Source organism: Barbus barbus, assembly GCF_936440315.1.
Source record: "Barbus barbus genome assembly, chromosome: 15".
NCBI classification, from domain to species: domain Eukaryota; kingdom Metazoa; phylum Chordata; class Actinopteri; order Cypriniformes; family Cyprinidae; genus Barbus; species Barbus barbus.
Genome location: NC_136743.1, coordinates 10,541,563 through 10,564,947, shown reverse-complemented (window position 1 = coordinate 10,564,947; position 23,385 = coordinate 10,541,563). Strand labels below are relative to the sequence as shown.

Here is a 23,385-nt window from a genome sequence, read left to right as displayed (position 1 = left end):
CTCGAAATAACTTTGTTTCCTAAACTAACACTCCTTTAAATGGCATCTAGTGAGCTATTTTGAGTCATAAACTACTTTTTAAAAGGGTAGACAGTCATTTAACGACTTTAATTTATGTGTAGCTTGTATCTTAGGAAGCTACAGTTTCAAAGTAGTTTCCTTAACATTGCCGCGAGTGAACAAGTAGTCAGACAAACTATATGACCCAGACTGAGCCTTGAGCAAATCGGATACGAATGGCTACACAATGCTCATTTAAAAAGAAACATACTGTATTCGCTAATCAAATATGAGCCACTTCTCTAAGCCAAATACAATCTGCCACAAGGGAGGTGGACGTTAAGCCACAAACTTAAACATTTAGCTACATGTGGTGTTTCTATTCTCCTAGTCAAACTACTGTTTCTCCATCCCAGCTGTGTTTCTAATCCCCTCTGAGGACAGATAACGAAGATCATTTAAAAAGCACAGCCTGATTCAGCACTGGCTGACAGCCTCAACAGAAGCCTCGGCGCTCCCCTAACAGATCTAACACAAAACATGGACTTTACACCGACAGCGAACTTCCCAGGTGTGAAGGACAGGCAGAAACTGTTCCCAAATCACCAATGTTCTCCTCATTTGTACTGTACATGATTACACGAGCACCTTTAGCATTACAAGTAAAAAAAAAAAGTATTACATTAAAAGCATTCAAGTATATCATCGTCCTTCAACGGTTCCCGTTTACCCTTTTATTTGCCCATTTAACGCCTCAGTTCCCCACAGGGCAGCTGTCAGGCACAATGAAGTCAAGCCCATTGCTGTGTCATCGTCCAGGATGACGCTCGGATATTCAGTTCGGCGCGGTTGGTTGGTATAAGCAAGCATCAGGCATTTAAAAACACCAAAAAAGGGCCTGATCTACCGTCAGTCTTTATTAATTCCTCAATGGCGATAGATTTAAATCAGTTTTACTGCTTCCAATAGTCAAAATAGATAGCAAAGAGCAAAGATACTCAGGAAAAACCAGTGCCGACACTTCCAAAACTATTCCAAATATGAAACAAAACCGCTTTTGTACGGCTGCCAACAAAACCGCGGAAATCTGCAAAAGAGACTTTGGCAGCACGTCCCTGCGCAGTTACCAAAGGCTCCTTTTTTCCCCTCGCTATCTCTTTCTCTCCTTCTCTTTTAGAGGCAGCTGCGCAAGAGGCCTGCTGATCTGGCCGTCCTCAGTAACTTTCCTCTTTCTTTGGATCAGACACAAGGAAGGGAGCGCGGCTGCAGTCGACCACTCGCCGCCGATCACCTACAGACAGAATTGAGCAATGCAACTGCAACTCCCTCCATGTGGCGCAGAATTGAGGGCGAGAGACACGCTTGGATTCCTGGTGAAATCCAGCATCTGAACAGACGTGTGCGTAAAATAAAAGCTCTTATTGTGATTCAATATTATGCAAAGAGGCATATGGGACAGAGGGACCTTAGCAAATGAGCAAGAATGCTAAAGAGAGAGAGAGAGAGAGAGAGAGAGAGAGAGAGAGAGAGAGAGAGAGAGAGAGAGAGAGAGAGTGTATGTGTAACATCCTCCACGTAGAGGGATTAATGAGCGAGGAAGACTCACCTCACTAACAGCTTAATCCCACAGGGATTAACGCTCTATTATGGAGCTCATCAAATTGATACACTGTGTAGAAGCCCTCATGTGCTTTAAATGTACTTATGCATCCTGAATAACCGCAACCAATGGTAATAATTCACTAGCAAATAAAACAAACACTTTGCCAGTTACATGCATCTTACAAAATAACTTGCTGATAACATCATTTAGGATAGGAAATCATTTTTGAAAACCGTGATTTCTATTTTAAATAAAGTATGCTCTTTTGAACTTTCTATTCTTCAACTAATCCTGAAATAAATGTAACATCACAAATGTCTTTACGGTCACTTTTGACAAATTTAACATGCTTGATGATGAATAAAAGCAACAATTTATTTAAAAAAAAATCTTACTGACCCCAAACTTTAATCCCTCTGGTGTTGCTTTTTTTTTTTTTTTTTTTAAAGAGACATAAATAAATGTACTATGTTTTTTATGTAATATTTTGCATTCTTAGGGTATTATATGGCACTAATTTATATTTATGTAGTAGTTATAATCCATTTACTACTTGTTAACCCACTGTTGTAAATCTTGAAGACACTTGGCAGATTATGCTGAAGTGAGAAAAAAAATTACTATTTTTAAAAATTTTACTATTAATAGTGTGTCAACTTTGTGTCTCCTTTACGCAGCAACAAACTGATATAGTAAGTGATGTATGCAGCTATGAATTCAAAGGCTCTCCTCTCAACCAAATCTGATCACAAGTGGCCACAGGAGATACATCTGAGATGCATGTCAATGCCAAGTGTAAACAGTAATGTGTCTCAACCGACTACCTGTGATCAGATCAACCATGACAGATGTCAGTGGCCCAGTTTTTATCTAGCATTCTGTCGCCAGGGGTGTATTCCAAAAAGCATGGTTAACTTACCGTCAGCTAAACCCTGAACTTTCGGTTGATTAACCCCAAACCTTGCTTACTCGAGGTATGTGATTCCAAAAACGCGTCCGGGAGTAAGTTCATTCAACTCAGAGTATGTTCCTGGTTAAGACTCCAGACATTCTTAACAGAGCGACGAATCACTATGGAAATGGATGCTAAGAAAAAGATTCTTCTTTTGTTCAATGGTCATTTACATGCTCAGTGCGAGTGAATGTCCAGCGCTCTCTCCACCCTCAATACCACGACTGAGGTCCCCTTGAGCAAGGCACCGAACCCCCAACTGCTCCCCGGGCGCTGCAGCATAAATGGCTGCCCACTGCTCCGGGTGTGTGTTCATGGTGTGTGTGTGTTCACTGCTGTGTGTGTGCACGTTGGATGGTGCTTTTCAAAATCCAAAAATATTCCTAAAACAGGTGCTTTTACATTTCGTTTTGAAACTCTTCTGCCATCGTCTTGTCTTTTTCACCTCACTCTTGTCAGTCAGCTCGACTCACTCTCCTCAGGTGATAAATTAAATCTGATCTGTGATGCGCGACTGTCGTTCGTTTGGTGTGCTGCATTGAGCAGCCGCGTTCAGTTTTAACTGTAGTGTCTGTTCTCTAACTGAACTAAATGATTTTTATTACTATTAAAAAAATCTAAATGACAGTGAGGGACGGTGCTGCGGTGGGCGAGTGATAACCGGTGTTGCGATTTATCAACCTTGGTATGAGAATGCACTTTATTTTTGTTGAGCATGCACTTTTGTTTTTCATTTTTTTCGAGGCTGACAAATGTCAATTAATTTTTTTATAATGTATTTGAAAACACGTGACTTAAAGACAGTGTTGTGCAAGATACGTCCAAACTGTAATACAGTACATTACAGATTACTTGTTACTATTATTTAAAAGTAATTCCTTACCTTACAATATTACTGTCTCAGAATTGTAATGCATTACATGACTCCTGTATTACTTTTGAGTTACTTTCACCAAAATAACTACACTGGGGTCGACAATATAATTGGCCCGGTGGCCCGGACGTACTTTTAAAACCGTCAGGGCCACCAGATCGCTCCAACCACTAGCCCGGTGGGGCCAGTAAAAATAATGCCTCGATTAAAAAAAGTCTAATTTCACATTAATTACCTGTGGTTCTGTGTTTTGATTTCTGTTTAATCGTCTCGGTAACCACCGCTAACACGTTACGTGATCCCGACAGCCTTACAGATGCAGCGGGTTTATGCGCTCCGTCTGCACCGCCTTGCTCGCTCCCGCGGTTGCACACTGCTGCTCAGCACCTACCTATAGCTACTATTAAGCTAGGCTACATGTTTCTGAAACCCACATCACCCGGCCAAACGCCGGGTAAAAAAGAGAAGGCAAGGAGGAGAAAATCACCAGAGGAATTGAGGGAAAGCGAAAGGGAATACGAAAAGAAAAGGCAGAGAAAGTTTCAGCCCCAGTGGCGAGACCGCTGGAGTTGGCTGGGCTTAGGGGTGTGCGATATGACGATTTTTGATCGTGGACGATAAAAATGTCTCCACGATCTGCTTTTGAAGAAATATCGTAGTATCGTGCTACAGCACACATTATGTCAAATACAGTTCTGGTGCCTCCGTCTCTATTTACTGTACAACAGGACATATAGCAGTAGAGTTACTCTGACAGGACGCTGCACTTATTCGCGATCGCAAAAGTACATTATTTGCACACAAGCCTTGCTGGTTAAATGTTTCATTCCCGCGCTGGTCTGACGTGCGCTTGTTCTGAGCGCATACACCTGAAGCACGCGCACTAAAAAGCCTGTCTAACAGCACCTGATTACTCAACTAACTTATTTTTTGCGCTAATACTGTCAAAACACACAAGGTTTACATACAGACTCAGTTGGTTATCTCTAAAATGAAAGTAAATAGTTAAGAGAGAAACGGATGCGTGCCTGTATATTAGATGCGTGCAGCTCTTAAAGGGACAGGACACTAAACATGCTGTCGACTGTCATTAAAGGGATAGTTCACACTACAATTTAATTTGTCATTATTTACTCACTCACATGTTGTCCCAAACCACTATTAATTTCTTGTGCTGAACCCAAAATAAGATATTTTGAAGAATGAGGGTAACCAAACAGTTGCTGGTCCACATTGACTTTGATAGCAGGAAAGAAAAATCCTATGGAAGTCATTGAGGACCAGCAACTGTTTGGTTTTCCACCTTCTTCAAAATAGCATTTATGTTCAGCAGAAGAAAGAAACTCATTCAGGTTTAAAACAACTTGAGTAAATGATGGTATAAAAATAAAACATTATGACAGAATTGACAGACAGATGACAGAATATTTATTTTGGGGGAAGTATTAATTTAACGTTAACAAAACAACAAAACACAAAGAGAAAAATCACTCACTATTCTTGACTGAAAATCTTTAATACAGTTGCTTTAGGAATCAGTCTATCTAGTGTTTTATTTTTATATTTGTTCATTCAATTTCATTGAATGCTCTGCTAAATACACCTATTGTACCTGGAAATAAAGCACTGTTTGTTTTATTTGTATATTATGTGTATTTGTAATGTGTATCTTTGCTCTTATTTTTTTATAAGAAAGATAGAATGATGACAAAGATTTTTATCTTCGCCCACTTTGGCCTAAATATCTGCCATGTCTTTTTTTGTTTTGTTTTTTGTTACCTTGAAAGGCTTTGTCTTTCTAGTTTGGCTGTAATGCTCAGACAACTTGTAAAACCAACATGACAAAGAATTGTGATAAAATCGTGATATGATATTTTTCCCATATCGCCCACCCCTAGCTGGGCTACGATCAAGAAAAAAAAAGAGGTTTACTGTGAGTTCTGCAGATCAATGCCCACATATGCAGACAAGTAAGTTAGAGAAAAGTTAACGTGTATGAAACCTATGGTATGAACATAATATAATGAATTGCTGTGTGACTACGGAGAATGAATCCTATGCAATAGGTTTATTTGCACTTGTTTCATGTTTTTGCACAGTTTTGCTGCACTTTGCACTAAACCTACCTTAAAAAAAATAAATGTTATTCATGTTGTTCAAGCAAACTGTTCTTTTTCATGATTATTGGGATCAATACCTGACGCGTTGACCTGGGCCAGTGAACTTCAAAAGACACTGGCCCGGAGGGCCAGTGGCAAATTTCCCTTATTGTCTACCCCTGCTACAGAAGTAGAACTTAACATTCTAAAATGACAAAATGTACTAGAGCCCTGCTCTAATGGCAAAGTGTTTATATTTCGTTCTGGCTTTTTATTAAGTTCATTTAGAAAAAACGTTTGGAGCATTTTTTGTTCATTAAATAAGTTGTTTCTTTCTTAAAGTAACCACCAAGCGGCAGATAGCTTATGTTTGATCAATTTAGCCTTCTCAAATCATCATGACTTGCCTAAAATAAAATCTATAGATATAATAAAACAGGTCAAGCATATACCAATGTTTAAACGTTAAACCTAGATAAATGTGCGCTGCATCAGTAGTTTGTGCGGAGAGTGGAAGCTAAAGCGCAGGACATTGAGGCACCAGCACAATCAATTGCAATTTTTTTTCAATGGAAACAACTTGCGCCATAATTTTTGCTCATAAGTGTAATACATCATTCTGAACTGTAAAGGGTCTACTTTTATTTGTGTGCACTCACAATATCAACAAAACGTCCTTTTATCTTGAACAGGAGCGCTTCACAAGAATGAACGAAATACATGCCTCACAGACATGATAAATATATCTATAGAAAGCTTTAAATTGCTACTTAACGAAATAAATAAAAACAAAAACAAAAACTATTTAATATAATCGTTATCCGTGAAGATTAATTTCTCTCTAAAGGCGCGTCTAACGAGGCAGCGAATCCTTACTATTTCCCGCGGACACATTCATGGTAATTACTTTTGCTGGGGCTTTTGCTTTATTGCGTGTATTTGAAGCAGAAGTCTTCATCTGTGCTGACGGCTCGCTGCTGCTGCGGGACACTAAACACCGTCGAGCCGCTCTTGACAGTCACGGCAGCACGGACTCATGTTGTTTTCACCAGCGCGGCAATTTTTTTTCATCAATAATTGATGGATGTCTAAAATATAAAGATAAGGAGAAGCCTAAAACAGGCCCGAGGCCCGGCCCGCGTCGGAACTATGACGTTAATATTGGCCCGAAGCCCGGCCCTAGGGACATAAAAAAGTAGGAGCCCGACTGTAAATTAAATTTTTCAAAATAATAATAATTGGGGGCTAAAAGTGTGTTGTAATGCTAGCGTTACTGAACATGTACCGAGTAAAATATTACTGAAAATTCATTAGTAATGCCTTACACTACTGCGTTACAGCAGAAAGTAATACGTTACTGTAATGCATTACTTTTGTAACGCCTTTCTCCCAACACTGCTTAAAGACTATATAACTTTCTCATCCTCGTGCACTAAAAATGTTGAATAGATGCATTTCTTTATGCAAGAAATATCTGAATATAAATTTGTTGTTAATGAGTTGTTTGTTGTAATGCTACTAAAATATCAGTTTAATCAGTTAATCTTAGATTTTGTATTCTCCTGGGTGCACAAACTGCAGATTATATGAAAATTATAATATAAAAATATGAATTTATCGGTATCGGCCATGAGAAGGACTTAATTATCGGTAAAAAAAATTCATATCGTGCATCCCTAATATATATATATATATATATATATATATATATATATATATATATATAAAAAAAGGCTATATTACATATTGTAATAATATATAATGTTGTGCCCACTGAAGGCTCGTCAGTAGATCACGTGTGCGCTGATAGCGCTGAAGTGAACTAAGCCTGCAACATAACCTGCTCCGGAGCCGGTTATCTTCAGAGAGCAAGTTACTATGGTTACTTACATACCCTGAAAGTTACCTCCGATTTTGGAACCGAAAGCTGAGGTTATCCGCCTCTCTCTTAGCCTCAAACATACCCAGGTGTGTCACATAACCTGCTTTTTGGAATACCCCCCAGGACACTGAAAACATGTTATTTTCCACAAGAGTATTTTAGGTTAAAATGTATATATAAAAGGGAAAAGTTTATATTGTAGATGCTGTTGTTTTAGCACTTCAATAATCTTAAAATCTTCAGTGTAGCATATTGCAACAAGTACACATATTGCAACAATATGTAGTCATGAAAATAAGAAAATAATTTGTAAAAAGTTTTTAATAGTCTTGAAATACACTGTCAAGCCACAAAACAGGGCCTAAATACAACATCTTCAGGCATTGCTACAACATGGATGACGTAAATAAGACAAGACTTATTGCCAGAATTCGCTCTCGAGGTCAAGTGCCAAATGGCAGAAAACCTCGTATAAAAATGTAACAAATATACTCGCTTGACTTTACACAATCAGTCGTTTTCTGCAAAATCCACAAAACAACATCCAAAAAGGGAACTTTACGGCTCACTACTTTCTTAATCCATTATTAACAGAGAGTGTAATTCCTGCGGTACACACAACAAACACTATGAGGTCTGTGCAACATATACGAATCAAAACTGTTTGAAAACAACATTCATCTTACAGTATTTCTTTGCTCTTTAGTGCTGTGTGGTTTTATAAGCTGCTGCACACTCTGAGCAATATTGGACCCCTAACCACAAGTCCTTCACCACAGACCAAGCAGCAGGCCAGGACTGATTCTATCATTAGATAATGTTTTTTTAATCTCCGCCTTTGGCCAAAAACTCCATCCCTACTGCACAACTGCAACTCATCAGACATGAGTCAAAGCGGCCCGAACAAGGATATTATCAAGGCACTTAACAAAGACTTCAGTCTATCCTAACTCTTGCATTAATCACCTACAAGCAGTTTGTCCCTCAACTCCACATAAACAGATAAAGGAGCATTACGAAAATCAGCTGCTTTTGTCATTTAAAAGTTGTGGAGTTTATACACTACCGTTATTCAATTCAATTCAATTTATTTATAAAGCACAACTAAACACAACTACCATTGACCCGTGTGCTGTACAGAGTAAGTAATCACAAACAGAATTAAAAACAAAGACAAGATCACAAATAAAACTGAAAGACACTGGGCAGAGCAAATGCAAATCACGAATAATAAGCCAGCTCAAATAAAAACGTTTTTAACGTTATTGTTTTCTGAATGTTTTTCAAAGTCTCTAATGCCTAATGCTCACCAAGGCTGCATTTATTTGGTCAATTATAAATTATATTGTGAAATATTACTACAATAAAAAAAAAACTGGCACAAGTCAAAAGAGGCCACCTCTATGTATTTATTTTGGTCACTAGAGACTCAGGCCCTTCTCCAATTTAAGACAACGGGATTTCTGCCTGAAACAGAGCAAGAGAGGAGAGTCTTTTCTTTTTAAAATGGGGCTGCAGAAAGACCATTACCAAACCGAACAAGATCATGCCTCCAAGACACACATGACACCATACAGCTGGTTCAAAGAACAGTTACATGACGTGTCCCATGTGTTGCATAATTGTGTGAGCTCAAGGGCTTTGCACCAATATGTAAAGTTCTTCCGTATGTTCAAAACTCAAGCTCTTCAACACTTCAAAAAAAAATTGCTGCAGATGCCTTCATCGGTCGCAGACCAGCTCAAAATGTGCGACTGGCCACTCCAATGGATCCTGTCAGGCAAAAAGAAAAAACCCACACAAACACCTACACAAAGCACCTCCCACACCCCGAACTACTGCACAAACAGGGGAGTTGCGTCATAATCTGGAACATGGTTCATGCTTTGACACAGAAACTTGGCCTACTTAACTGCAGCTGATCACCTGACTTGTTGCTTCCAGCATGGTTGATGTTGGCCGTCTTTATTGCTGAAAGAAACCAGTGAATGTACTGCCAACACACTGTCTGACACACACACACACACACACACAGAGAGCCCTGACAACTTTCCGCTCACTTCTCAAAACATCTCGAGACTCTATGGTAATATAAATATTATTACCCTTATGCGCCAGTGAAAACGGAGATTTGAAACGATTATCTGACGACGAGGGGGAGGCGAAAACGAGTGGTATTCCTCTTGAGGGCGTAAATACATTCTGTTTGATGGTTTAAAAGCACAAAACTAAAATAAAACAAAGTGCTTTAGGTTACGTACTTCTCTGGCAATGCTTCTGGTTCCAGCAGCGCTCGCTGAAGTCCCCGTTGATGGTGGTGAGGGGGCAGGTGGTTTTGCCCTGAACTGTGCCGGGGCAGACGTCTCCGCACTCTCGATCGTTCTTATTGGCCACGATGTAGTTGTCCTCTACCGAGTCAAGGATCGTGGACCAGTCGAGGGTGGAGAGGTAGCAGAGGTCAGGGTTCTTCTCCACGCGCACGGCTCCTCGGGTGATGTTCATCAGGCTGTGAAGGCCGATCTCTTTCAGCTGCAGCATCTCGAACAACACAAGCGCATAGTTGAAGAAGAGATTATTGCCGCGCACCACTGTGAGGTTGGGAAATAGGTTGCTGAGGCTGTCCAGGCCGTAAACGCGGAACAGGAGCAGGTAGTCCGTCACTACCGTCAGCTTGGGGTAACTCAGGCCTCGGAAATCCTCTGGTTTGGTTGTGAACATGAGCAGGATTTTTAAGTGGCCTTCGATTACGGTGCAGTTCTCCAGCACCCGCAAGTTGGTCACATTATTTCTGATGTCTTTACTTGAGCAAACTGCAACAACAAAAAAGATAGCATAATGTTAATTGGTTTGGTGAGAATGTACAGCAAAAATTGCTTACAGATGATGAACTTCAATTTAACAGGATTATATCCTGTAACGAGCATAAACAAACAAAAACAAAATGTATTCTGTAGAAATCTATAAAGGAGATCATATACAGAACCATAAAAAATTATTAGAACTACATAAAGTTTTCTGTCGCACTGCTCAATTTTCTCCCTTTAAGCTGATGCTTCCATATGACATAACATGGTTAATGAAGATAATAAAAGCTCTTCCTGCAGCTTTTCACATTCCAGTGCTTCTTTATTAGTGTATGAGCTGCAGAGATGCTTCTCAAGTGATCCAAAATTGCTTTGCCTAAGGTATGAGACAATGAAATAACAATGCTTGAATTGTATACAATAATGTATATATTGTTTTTACAAACATTTTTTTTTTTTATTAAAATTATATACAATCTTTCAAACTGATGTTTGACAAAAAAAAATTATAAATAAATAAATAAATAATATACCAATCATGATTAGAGGTAGAATTAATGAATATGATATGATGCCATTTCTTCAAAAGACAAAAGAAATAAACTAAAATGGACAGAAAACAAAGAACACATATGCAATTAATCACCGGTCACAAAATCATAAACAATAATAATACCTAGAATGCTACACATCTAATTGTGTCCAGTTGGTTCCCCGGTCCCCTTTAAATTAAAAAACGGCCCCTGCTGCTCATGACTTAAAAGATTCCACAACGGTTTACATGAATTACATGCATACATGAACTCTAATGAGCGGTCAGCCCATGCATAACTGAGACCTTTCAAACACTGGGCACTCACAGCATGAGGCATTGGGAAGGTTAAAAATACCTTGCGCTGGCTACTTGTTTACATTAGTTATAACAGTGGCCCCACCACAGGGATTCATAAATGTGGCAGTCTGGAAGTTTTGGAGCACGAGGAAGCTGAACATAACCCTACTGACATGTGCGTCCTCTCTCTCTCTATCAGACACACACAATGTGCAATACCTCTACGCTTACACTTATTTTTAGCACCACACTCCTAATACACCATGTACAAATGGGGTGCCAGGCACTTGAAAAGACTATCGTTGAAGCACATGAAAGGAACGGGGCACAGTGAGATGAGATGTGTCCTGGCTGACTGTATGTCGTCATTCACTTTATGGTATAGGGCTGGGCGATAAATCGATTTTATCGATTAACTCGAATGTGTAGTTTACGTCGACTTGAGAAAAAATTATTTAAATCCTAAATTGGATTTTTTGTGAAAAAATCTGGGATTTTTTTCTTAGGCCGTATCGCCCAGCCCTACTTTATGGAATGAATCTCTGAATGACGCTCTAGCCAAATTTAAACCCTGAATATCTAACAAGGAGTATTAGAAGTAACTAGCATGCATTCATTTAAGAGACGGCTGCTTCAATTTATATGATTTTTGAGCTCATTTGTAAAAATGTAATTTGTTTTAAAGACAAAAATAATATCATGCATTTACATTTAAATTCAATTATTACATATTTAAAGTTTTAGCAAGGTGTTATTTTATACAGGTTACACATTATTTGTTTTATTTATCCAAGTAAAAAAATAGGTAAAAAAACATTTTTCATTTGTAAAAGATCAAAACATAAACTATAACTTTAACAGGTTAATCTTAAAGTAAACTACAGGTTTAAGAAGAAGAAAATAAAATGTCTAAAGAACAAAAGGCATGTAATTGAGGTAGTGAATTATGGCAATGCTTATTTTACACTTTCTCTGCAGCTAGTTCTGCTTTGTTACAGAGCTGAAAAGTATATTTCGACCTGACATATTGATTGAAATATGCATTCAATCTGCTTAAGTGTGTTTGCCTTTGCAGCCACCATTAAGAGATCAAAATAAATCTTGCGTCAATGCAATGCAAATGTTCTTGAATGAAAAAATGTGTTAATATAGCAAACAGCTAAACAACACAAAGTCCTCACTTTCCTCTGAAATAAGACAAACAATAGCAAACCAGGACATGGGAAGGAACTGTAAGTGAGACTATTTAAAAGCAGAAGTCTTAAAAAGAGGCGGGTCTCCACACCTCTCGTCCCACTTCCTCTTTGGGGTTTCGATGGTTTGTATTCATCTGCTTTTTGGGTTTTACCCATCAAACCGAATTGGAAATGAACAATATGGCTTTGTAAGAAAGCGACTTACACATGAACATACATTCAAAAATTATCAATATCAAACAATCTCATTCTCATTATTACTTTAAAAATCATGAATTTCCTCCAGACATGCTTTGTGCATTGGGCCAAACTACCATTATGAACATCCTTCATATCTTTATACTACAGTATTTTAGATAATTTATGTGAACACATAGGGGGCATAAATGTGACACCATAGTAACACATCTCACCCTGTGAAAAAAGACAGCAATAAAGGTTAAAGGAAACAAATTTAGCATACAGAATGATTGGGCAACCAATAACAGTGAGCACAGTGGAGAATCTAGACACGGGATGATTTAAAGATGCACCTGCACACCAGCTGCTGTGGTGTCCTCAAACTGAGTGAGAAGAACAATATTACTGGGCGGCTTTCCACCGCTAAACTGTGTAAGACCCTGGCCACACACTTGAAATCAGAAGAAACACGGGGTCTAACAGTTGTTGCACAAGAATTTGCGCGAGTTCTGATTTGAGTCTGCAACTAGTTGAATCTATTTTAAAACTCGTGAGAGACAAACTGCATGGGAAAATCACAATAACTCAAAGATTGGGATTTGATATAAGAAACTATTTTTTTTGGACAAAATGACCCATAAATGTGCTTTTAAAAAAATCAAATGCCGTGTAATAATAGCATGAATATAGCTGAACCAGTAACACATTCTTTATCTGTTCAAGAGTAATAATGAATATAAGCACTGAATGCAAACAATGAAATAAATATACAGAAGATTAAATGAATGAGACCCAGTCAGACTCATTGTTAACAAATATCCTGCAAACCACTCACAATGATACAGCAGTAAATGAATTACTTAGTAAGCTCCTTGTGAGACAATAAAACCACCTGAAGAGCTATGACGAACTTTAAAACAGAACAAATAACAAGCTCTTAATGGGAAGCTTTTAATCGTTGGTTTGAATGAGGTGATCACAAGGGGATCGTAATAGAAACTGACAATGTGTACAATCAGGAAGCACAATGAGCCGCAAGATCTGAGAAAGCATGGAGTAACGTGGACAAAGGGTGTGGCAAATACATTTGAAATGATTTCTCACAGCTTCAATGGTCATGCCATGTCAGCCAAGACTTGACAAGATTGAACATAGCAATTACGAAATTATATATGACTTGTTTTTGGATATTAGCAATGCAACCAAGCAGGTGATTCAGTCAAACGGTTTCAGATTCTAGTCTGCAAAGGTATAAATTATGTTGTCATGTGCTGTCCGGGTCTATAAAGACACACGACTGACAGAAGAATTTTAAGAGTGACAGCTGTACTATTAGTTTGACCAAATAAAAACTTACAGACTAGCTGATTGACTGCAAAGACGACAGATAGTAAAACGTACAGACAGCATTGGGCAATAGAGTACATTTACTACATTTTTAATTTAGCATTGCAACCACAACAAAGCAATTAAACATGAAAAAAGCAAAATGTGTAAACCAAAAAGGATAGTTTATTATTAATAATAATAATATACAGTCAGAAGGGACCTTATTGCAAATCTGAGATTCAAAGTATAATTTGTAAGTATAAAAAACAAGGTTAATAAAGTGTTTTGATATAGAAAACTTTCATGTGTAGAAATATTTTGACAATTGAATAAAAGTAACTTAGAAAGATTCTGCATTATTTCTAAGATAATAATCAAATAAAGAAATTTGCGATATTGAGCAAGTGAACTCCTCTGTACAAAATGTCAGATGTCCTCCCTTCCATTTAAGAACAAGATGCTTTTTGGATCATTCACAGATTAAACTTGAAAATATGATCATCAGGCTTACTTAGGGATTTCACACAGTTTGTGTGTTGCTGACATTGCAGCAAAAGTGTTACAAACAAAACACTAAAACAATCTTGTTAATTTTTTATGAATTTTTCAATCCAACTGTTACACTGGGATTATAATTCGTAATGGAGAAAAATGTATTCAATCAAAACAAATGACAGTATAATATAGCGATCTCAGATTTTTCAACCCCACTGTAAGATAGAAGATGAACTTTGAATGAATAAATGTTCCAAGATGAGCTAGACTCGGAGCAGATTTCCAATCCTGACGAGGCTGAACTGAGGCCCTAAAATAGTTCCACTCTTCCCTACAGTGGTTCACTACAAGCCTAAGAGCAACAAGAAGGGGACCAATTTAGCAATTACACGACTTGTTTATGTTCAATCTGCCCTTAAAATCTCGAACAAACTGGTTTCACGATATTACTCAATCTTTTATTATCTGTATTTTTTAACTTTCCAAAAAAAAAATTTAAAACTAATTTGTTGAGCGAACTGAAGATACCCCCAATTATTAGTTTGGAGCTGAACACAGCCAAGTGTGTCAAAAGTATGCTTATATTTATTTAGCTGTTGCAGGAAGTCTTCCAAGAACACTAAAAAACAAGTGGTACCTAATTACGCAATCATTTGAATGACAACTGCCTAATTAAAACCAATTACCAGCGTGTATGTTTAGTAATTCTTTAGTAATTCGAGTGTTTTATATAAAATATTACTACAGAAGTAATAGTAAACGACACTATACATTGATATACTCTGTATAATCAAGCATACAGATAAACTGTAGCAAACTAATATTCAATATCTTCTATTCATAGTCTTCAAAGTGCACTGCCTTGAGTTGACTGAGAAATAAATACTTATTGATCAGATGTTCCGCCGCTCTTAAATGTCTAAGTAGTTTGCTAATAAAATTTGTGGCCCGGTGATATCAATTTACAACAGTTTTATTGTGCAGAAAGCTCAATTTTAAAAGGACATCTGCGAGCTCTAGTACTAGTTTGCTGTCAAAGTAACGCATTTTCCAAACTCAAAGATCGGATCACAGACTCCAGTCAGGTTTCGAGACTTCTTTGAATAAATAAAACAGCCCTGTAGGTCTCGACTGATCTGATTAGGATTTAAAATCCTCTTGCAACTCTGTCAACGCTGCAAATGGCTGCATGAAACGGGCCTGGCTGAACTTGAAAACCATTTCCGAGCCTTACTACAAATAGATCAATGCTGTCCTCAAACGATCGATAATCTGGCTTTAGGGTCAAGGCGCACACTCCATATAATCGATCGTACCATTAAAGCCAGTTTGAAGCGATTTGTCTAAATCAAAATGACCCGATATTTGATTTATTCGCCCCTTGCTCTGAAATGTCCTTCTGTCTGGCTCTGCTTTACCAAATGTGTCACAGTGGTCAAGAGCTACGATCATCTTTCCCCGTTCAGACCGCTCGATAACGCTTGTAGATTAACATTTAAACAGACAAAGACTCCTGTGGTATTAAATCCGCATCCATGTGAAAGACAAAACAAAGCCGTTAAACTACACTTACTTTCTCCATTCGTTTGTTGACAGTTGCAAACAGTGTAGACAGACGCAACCAAAACAATCAAAGTCCGCAGCCGCATTTTGACCCCGGGGAAATGTGACCAAAAATCCCCTCCGAATACGTCTTGGTGTGGGTAACGATCTGTTTTAATAGTCCACTGTTGTTTTTGGAAGATAAAAATTAAAAAGAACTAGAAAAGCCCTCTCTCACCCCCCTCAGAAAAAAAAAATGGGCGGAGAGGAAAGTTCAACGTGTTCAATCCGCTCTGCTGTCGCGCGCACTGACTGATGCTGACGCTCGAGCGCTAAGCTAATGACAGCGCGTGCTGCGACTTTCATTCACTGTTAAACAATCCACACCTATAACGCACGCGGACTGCATCATTTACAAAGAGCGGCCGAATCATCTCCGATCGATTGCATATATTTGTCCAGCACTTGCGCAGATTGCTACAAGCCTGGCGAAAAAAAGGGAAAACTGGTGAAGCACGGGGAGGAATGGCGGCGCACACCGAGCGCAGACCGAAATAATCAATTGAGCGTCTTTTTTGTTGCGGTGTTTCGATTTATTATTCAGATTAAAAGATTTTATAGTTCGAATGAGCGGTCTACGGACTTCAATTGCAGGTAGAGCTGCAGCAAAACGTCCAAGATTTCCAGGGTTCGTAACGGGCAGATTTCAGTGTGCACTTTTTCCAGGTTCCTGCTGACTGCGAGCTTTTGCCGTAGTGCGTTTACGGGTCACAAGCGCGGTAGTTTCTCCGTAGTTTACTATTCCTCACGGCGAGCCTGTAAACTGGCAGTTTAGTGAATCGTATCAGTTCTGGAGGCGTCTGCTGAAAACACTGCAGTTGCTGAGATTTCCGCGTGACTTCCAGCACAAATGCTCCACATGCAGTCTTTCTGCGTCGCTTTGCTGGCGAGCAGTTGCCTTGCTTCACAGATCAATACAACAAAGTGAAGCTGACTTTTTATTATATTAAAAATTTTTTTTGTCCCCACGCTGGTTGTTGCGAGTGCATTGACATATCCCCTCTCTCCAATGATCCCCTTTCCTGTCTTTGCGCCAGTAAACAAGACCTGCCAGAGAGGCAGATCGAGCACAGGGGAAATATGGACTGGAACCGTGGACCGAGACACTAAACATTGGCGTGCACTTTGCATATTCTAAAACACTGGCTTCTAGGCAATGCATTGACATTAAATTATGTGGTATCCAGAGCACAGAAAAAAACACTTATTTACTCTTGTTGTGAATCTTGTCATGGTAAAACATTGTAAATCTGCATTACAGTGAATGGGGTAGATCTGTAAACTTTAAAATACCCAATTTCTAACGTATAGCCAGAAGACAAACAGCATGCATGTTAACAGTTTTAGTGTGAACGAATCGCTAACTAACCTTTTCTGTGTGAAGTAATACATTTTACAGTCTCACTGTCATTATAACATAAAGCCATAAACCATAAAATTCCTGTAAAAATGACGAGAAAAACGTTACAGCTAAAGATATGCAAGTTTTAACAGAAGAGTAAATGCAAGTGCTTTTATGAAAAGATAAACTTCCCTTTTCTGCTTTTAATTACTCCAAAAACATGCCCCATAACATTGCTTTTTTCTTTTCTAAAAAACAAAACAAAACGAGGCACAAGTTGAAATACTTTTTGTGGTAATCAGCATTTTTAGCTACTTCCAATTTACACTAAATCTACAACCTATTAACTAATTTAATTTTAAATACTGAACGTAATCAACTTGATTGAATTCAGTGATCCTGGATTCTCGTAATAAAATGATTTCAGCTCAAATCTATATTTAATGTCCATTTACTTATGTATTAGTTAAGCAATCATGTTAAAAGCCAGATAATGTTCAGCCAGCCAGTCATTATGCTTTACTGTCAGGGTTTATTCTGTGATAATGGAAATAATCTTTAGACAGTGTAGTCTAAAATCTGACTTGCACTGTCCAGCATTAGTATCTGTAATTATGCATTGACAACAGCAGTATTTATGAAAAACATGCATACCACAAGAATATTCATATTGTTATGTATTAGTAATGCAGGAGTTTGCCAAATAGATGCAGTAAAAACAAAACATCCAAGTGATAGCTGATGTTGTAAATGCCTAAGACTCAGTTTGATCCAAATTACCTTCTAGGTTTCTTTAGGTAAGGTTAAAAGGGTTTGTTCAGAAAATTACTAGTTTGTTTTAAAACTTATTGGTTATGAATCTGTATTTGAAACTTGAGGAAGTAGTAACACAACTATATTAGTTTAACTATGTTTTCTAAGACCAAGGAAAGTCTTTGAGAGAAAAAAGGAAAATATAGGTTGATGTTCTGTTGAACTTATGAGCCTCTAAGATGGAAAGAGATCATCATAAGAACACAGTGTAGACTATGTCAATAAACATACACATCCTGGCTGTCAGTGAGAACTGTGTTGGAAAGAAACAGGACTGTGTTGTACAAGGTGATAAATATGTTTTTGCTGCCACACATTCCTTACAGCTCAGATAAGTTGTCCAACTACATATGTTTAGGAATATTCTGGGCTCAGTAGAAAGCTGATGGCACAATGGTGATTACAACAAAAATTATTTTGACTTGTCTCTTTTAAAAAGCAGAAATGTGGGTTACAGTGCAGTACTTATAGTCGGACTGATCTGTAAATGGTAAAATACTCTGTTTCAAAAATTAGGCCACAAGATGTAAATAATATACATTTTAACATGATTTTAGTATTTCTGTGTAAAGTCACATGCATTTTTAACAACTCTGGTGCAACTCCATGACAACAAAACACCATAATCTCTAACATCACTGTTAAAATTATGAGATCAACTTTACAACTCAAATAATACACATATAAACATTAGAAATAGAATTCAGCTCCATTTGCTTCCATTCTAAGTGCCCCTCAATTTTTGCTTTTTTAATACACAAGTCAAAATTAGTTTTTGTTGTAATCAACATTATGCCACAAATGCCTTAGCATAACTTATTTTGAACCTGATATATTTCTTTAACATCCATTTCTCTGTAGAACTATACAGAAAATCAATCCGTAATCCCTGGTGCCATGTAAATTCATAATACATTTAAATCTGCGATTTTGCCCATATAATTGTGATCTGGTATAGAAGGGTGGCTTATGTGTACACAGCCACAGGCCGTGTCTTAAAACAAATCACACAGTGTGTAGTCTGACTGATGCCTTCCCTTCCTGATGAACATGAGAGAAAGGAGGAGGCACAATAACATCCCCAATCCCTCTTGCCCTACAACCTGTTTACATCCTCTGTTCTAAGAACCGCCACTATTATGTGTGGGAGCACCACGTTAAACCCTTCCAAATGTCAGGTACACAGAGAGAAAACAACTGTCTTCGTCACCACTGGAAGTGAAAAAAGACACCAACGCCTTTGCAATATAAAATACATAAAAGCTTTTTGAAATTAGTTGTGTAACAACTAATGTAGTAGTGTAACATAATGGACTGAATTTCATAATGGACTGAATCCGAATGATTCATCTAATGCAGCAAACATACAGATGAAAAGGGAATCTGTGAGAATGAACAGGTTGCTAACAACACTGAAATTGTTTAGTTATTATTATTATTTATTTATTTATTGCCTTCATTTGACAGAACAGATGAGGACATGACGCAAACAGAGAGAAGAGAAGAATCGGAAAAGGATATATATATATATATATATATATTAGCTGGACAGTTGGCAATGACAGGATGATGATTCAGCCTGTAAGCCAATGATGGTAACCCTCATGATATATTGGATGTATAATCTGATGTAATATAGAGATTACACCACATAGTGGAACTACTTAAATGGGATCATCAACAGTATGCTGACCACTCATAACATGATTTTCATAATCTCAGACTACTTTAATAATACTAATGAATTCTGTGGTCAAAACAAAACAAAAAATGCACCAGAGGGGGTAGAAATGAACTTTTCCAGTAAGGGGCAATATTTCTCACCTTTAAGGGCAATTTTCTAATTACCTTACTAAATGTATCTGTTTTTATGCCAAATTCTTGGATTTAACTAGTTATTTTAGTTTTTGACTGTTACCAATCATTTTTCAGCATCAACAAAAGCCATCTTTACACTATGGTGGAGAAACTGAATTAGCAGCTGATTAGAGGGTGAAACTGCAATATCATGACAAATCATTATTGATTAGTGCTCTTGATATTGTAATAATGATTATTAATGGAAATTAATAGATTTATTTTTAATGGGGGAGATAAAGAAAGACATATTCTGGCTAGAGACAAAACCAACTAACAGCCATTTATTCATTTGTTTAGTGTTTTTTTTTTGGGGGGGGGGGGGGGGGGGGGGGGGTACGGATTAGAAAACCAAAAATAAATGTAAATGCAATGTAGGCAAACCTAATGTAAATGAAATCGACATTTTTTATTTATTTATTTCAAAGTCATAATAGATCTAGCGTTATTGTGCAGAGGCATTTTTTTGCCCCTTATCTGGAATTTGGGGAGCATTTTATTAATTTTGGTCAGAAAAAATATGAAAGTGATGGTCATAGATGGTTAAACATCCAACAATGACTAGTAGACATCTAGGTCATTGGATGGTCTGTGCTATTTGCCATCAAAGTGGTCTGATCTGGTTTAATACCTTAATTTCCTCTCAAATTACTCTCTCCATATTACAAATATTTATATTAGGAGCAAATAAGCATGAATGAGAAGCAGGAAATCATGAGAGTAAATTGCTAAAGCTCACTAATCACTTCTTTACAATATTTGGTGTTAGGTCACCATGACAACATGCTTTTATATTTCAGGACTGTGTATTGCGTTCCTTCCTGGGATTGGTGGATTGGTTAAATGATGGTGGAAATGTCAGTGAAAATAACTTGAAAAACATGACACTTTTGGAGATGGGCTAAAAATGAACACAAAACAGGACAGGATGTTATTTCTCTGGTCACGTAATGTAAGAACGGATGTCCTATTAATTGCTTTATTAAATCTGCTTCCTTTCCATGCTGTTTTGGACTAAAAGGACAACATGAAGTATTATCAAAATTACATGTGAGTGATTTTTATATTCTTTCTTATTGAAATGCTGTTGGGAACTTACATCTGAAATCAGATTTGAGCCTCCCCGGGGGAACTAGACCTCTCATGGTATTACTGCAGTGATATAACTGCTCACAATAGGCTCAGTTAAGAGCTTAATCAACGACATATACAAGCAACCGTGGGATAAATATGATCAAATAAAGTATTAAAGATGGGGTTTGGATTTACTGTTTGTGGGGTTTCATAACACAGGCTTCGCTTTAGCAGGAATTGTATTTAGTTGTAGAAAGACCTGATGATTTTCACATGGTAAAGAAGTCACAGGTAAGTTTTTTAAGAAAACACTATAAGAAAATACTTTTGTTTAGCAAAGACAATAAAAAGACAAAAAGTAAACTCTTTTAAAATGTGCAAAATATTTCTATTTCAAATATATGTAAAAAATGTATCACAGTTTCTGCAGAAATATTACAGTTTTTCTCGATTGCTTAAACACATTTCTTGAAACTATGCCTCGTGTTCTCAAAACAGGAAACGCGAATCCATAACTTCTAACTCAATTCCCCAAACTTCCTATATTCAGGTCAAAATGAAGCTATCCACTCAAAACAACTCAATCTTGCTGAAAAACCAAACTTTGCTCTCAGACATGACACACAAACAGTCAAAAACACACACACACTACAACACAGTTTTACACACTGATGAGATAAATTCAAAATAATACTGCAAAAACCGCTTATAAGTGTTGCTTGTGGTACTCCCCAAATGTTTTATTTCTTAATTTAATACAGCAAACAACAACAAAAATAATTATTCTGCCCCAGTATCCCGTGTTTGGTCTGGGACAGGCCAAAGAACCTCTTCAACATCACAGGCTATATTGGCCCTGGCCTGGCAGCGGGGGTAAAATCATCTTGCATGCCTGATGTCTTGTGCCATTGTTCACAAACAAGCACTCTGTAAGTATTACCTGCTGTAAACTATGACAACAGTCTGGATGACAGTTACTGTACTGAAAAGCAGAAGGCTGTGTCATATATCCTTTCAAAAGTACAAATGTGCACATTACTGTATGTGGGATACTGATTGAAAAAGACTGGATATGATTCACAGTTACACTTTTACTAGTGGTCTGACCAAAAAAAACACACATTACAACGTCATTGTGAAATAGAAAAAATAAATAAATGTGTGCACAAAGACGAAAATAAAAATTAGAAAGTCCACCAGAATTTGTAAGTCTTGTGTTGTCCTCTGTCTATATATGCTTTCTAATTGAAGGTTCATGAGATGTAGCTTTGAGCTATTTCAGAGAACTATATAATACATTTTGAGCAAAATGACAATAGCAAATGATAATGTAGGAAACAGCAGACAAATGTACATAATCAGTTGCATGACTGTACCAAAGCAATCACAACTTGTTCAAAAGAATGATAAACTTTTTATGATGTGCACAAGTGACTAGATGATGCGGAGGTTGAACTAGTAGTTTTGAGAATTTCATTTCTGATCTGAGAAATGCACCAAAGCCACTGAGAAACACTGTTAGCTGACTTTGGTCCTTTATCCATCGAAGGTTCTGATTGGTGCGTGTTCAATTTTGAATCCTAGTGTTTCCACTTGGATAATTGTGTGCTAATTGAGCTCAAACTGTGCAGACTCCAGTGAACAATATTGAATGCTAGTGCTTTCTAAATGAGCACATGGTGTAAGCACTGAGAAATGTACAAAAAAAGTTTTGCAGTAACAGTTCACCAAATCTGACTCATGTGTCAAAGCAGGGGAATAGCGTTTATAGTTCAGAAAAATGGGTGTGCTTTTTGAAAAATGGCGTTATGGTTTTGAAATTTTAGCTCAAAAGCCTGGTTATAGTTTTTTAGCAATCGAGAAAAACTGTAAAAACCCCAACTATTTTAATAATGACAAAATAATGAGAAATGTTTCTTGAGCAACAAATCATTTCTGAAGGATCATGTGACACTGAAGAATAAATGACGTTTTAAAATATATTACGTTAGAGAAGCTTGTAATACTAAATTGTAATACTGTTTTACAATATTATAGTTTTACAGAATTTTTTTAAAATTAATAAATGCAGCCTTTGTGAGTATAAGAACTTTCAAAACCATTAAAAAAATCTTACCGACTTCAATACAGTTTTGGTTTAAATAGACCATTTTCATATTAATGTTGCTGTAATGTTTAGAGTTTGCTGAAAATCCATTAAATAATTCATTTTAAAATATGTATTTATAAACGATAAATAAACAAATGTGTTTATTTACCTCTGCCTCTATCTCTATATCTACAATTATGCCTTTAAGGCAACAATGTGATTTCTCGGTCATTTCATAATGTATGGAACATTTAGCTTAAATTCCCTTCAGATAATATGCTCTTTACCTTTGAATAACCTTTCCAAACTAAATTCATTGCTGTTATCTTCAGTAAGCGCTCAGTGTTGATATGTTAACTCTA

At 37.3% G+C, this 23,385-nt stretch overlaps 1 protein-coding gene across 1 annotated transcript in view; it reads right to left on the bottom strand.

Annotated features, from left to right (window-relative positions):
• The window catches only part of LOC306881827 (insulin receptor-like), a 53,375-nt gene extending 36,466 nt beyond the window's left edge, over positions 1–16,909 (bottom strand). The window contains exons 1-2 of the mRNA XM_079436140.1: positions 15,820–16,909; positions 9,672–10,220 (exon numbers count right to left, since the gene is read on the bottom strand). Of these exons, the coding sequence (XP_079292266.1) occupies positions 9,672–10,220; positions 15,820–15,895 (625 nt within the window). The 5' untranslated portion in view covers positions 15,896–16,909. The remainder of the gene's footprint in view (positions 1–9,671; positions 10,221–15,819) is intronic.
• Positions 16,910–23,385: the final 6,476 nt, after the last annotated feature.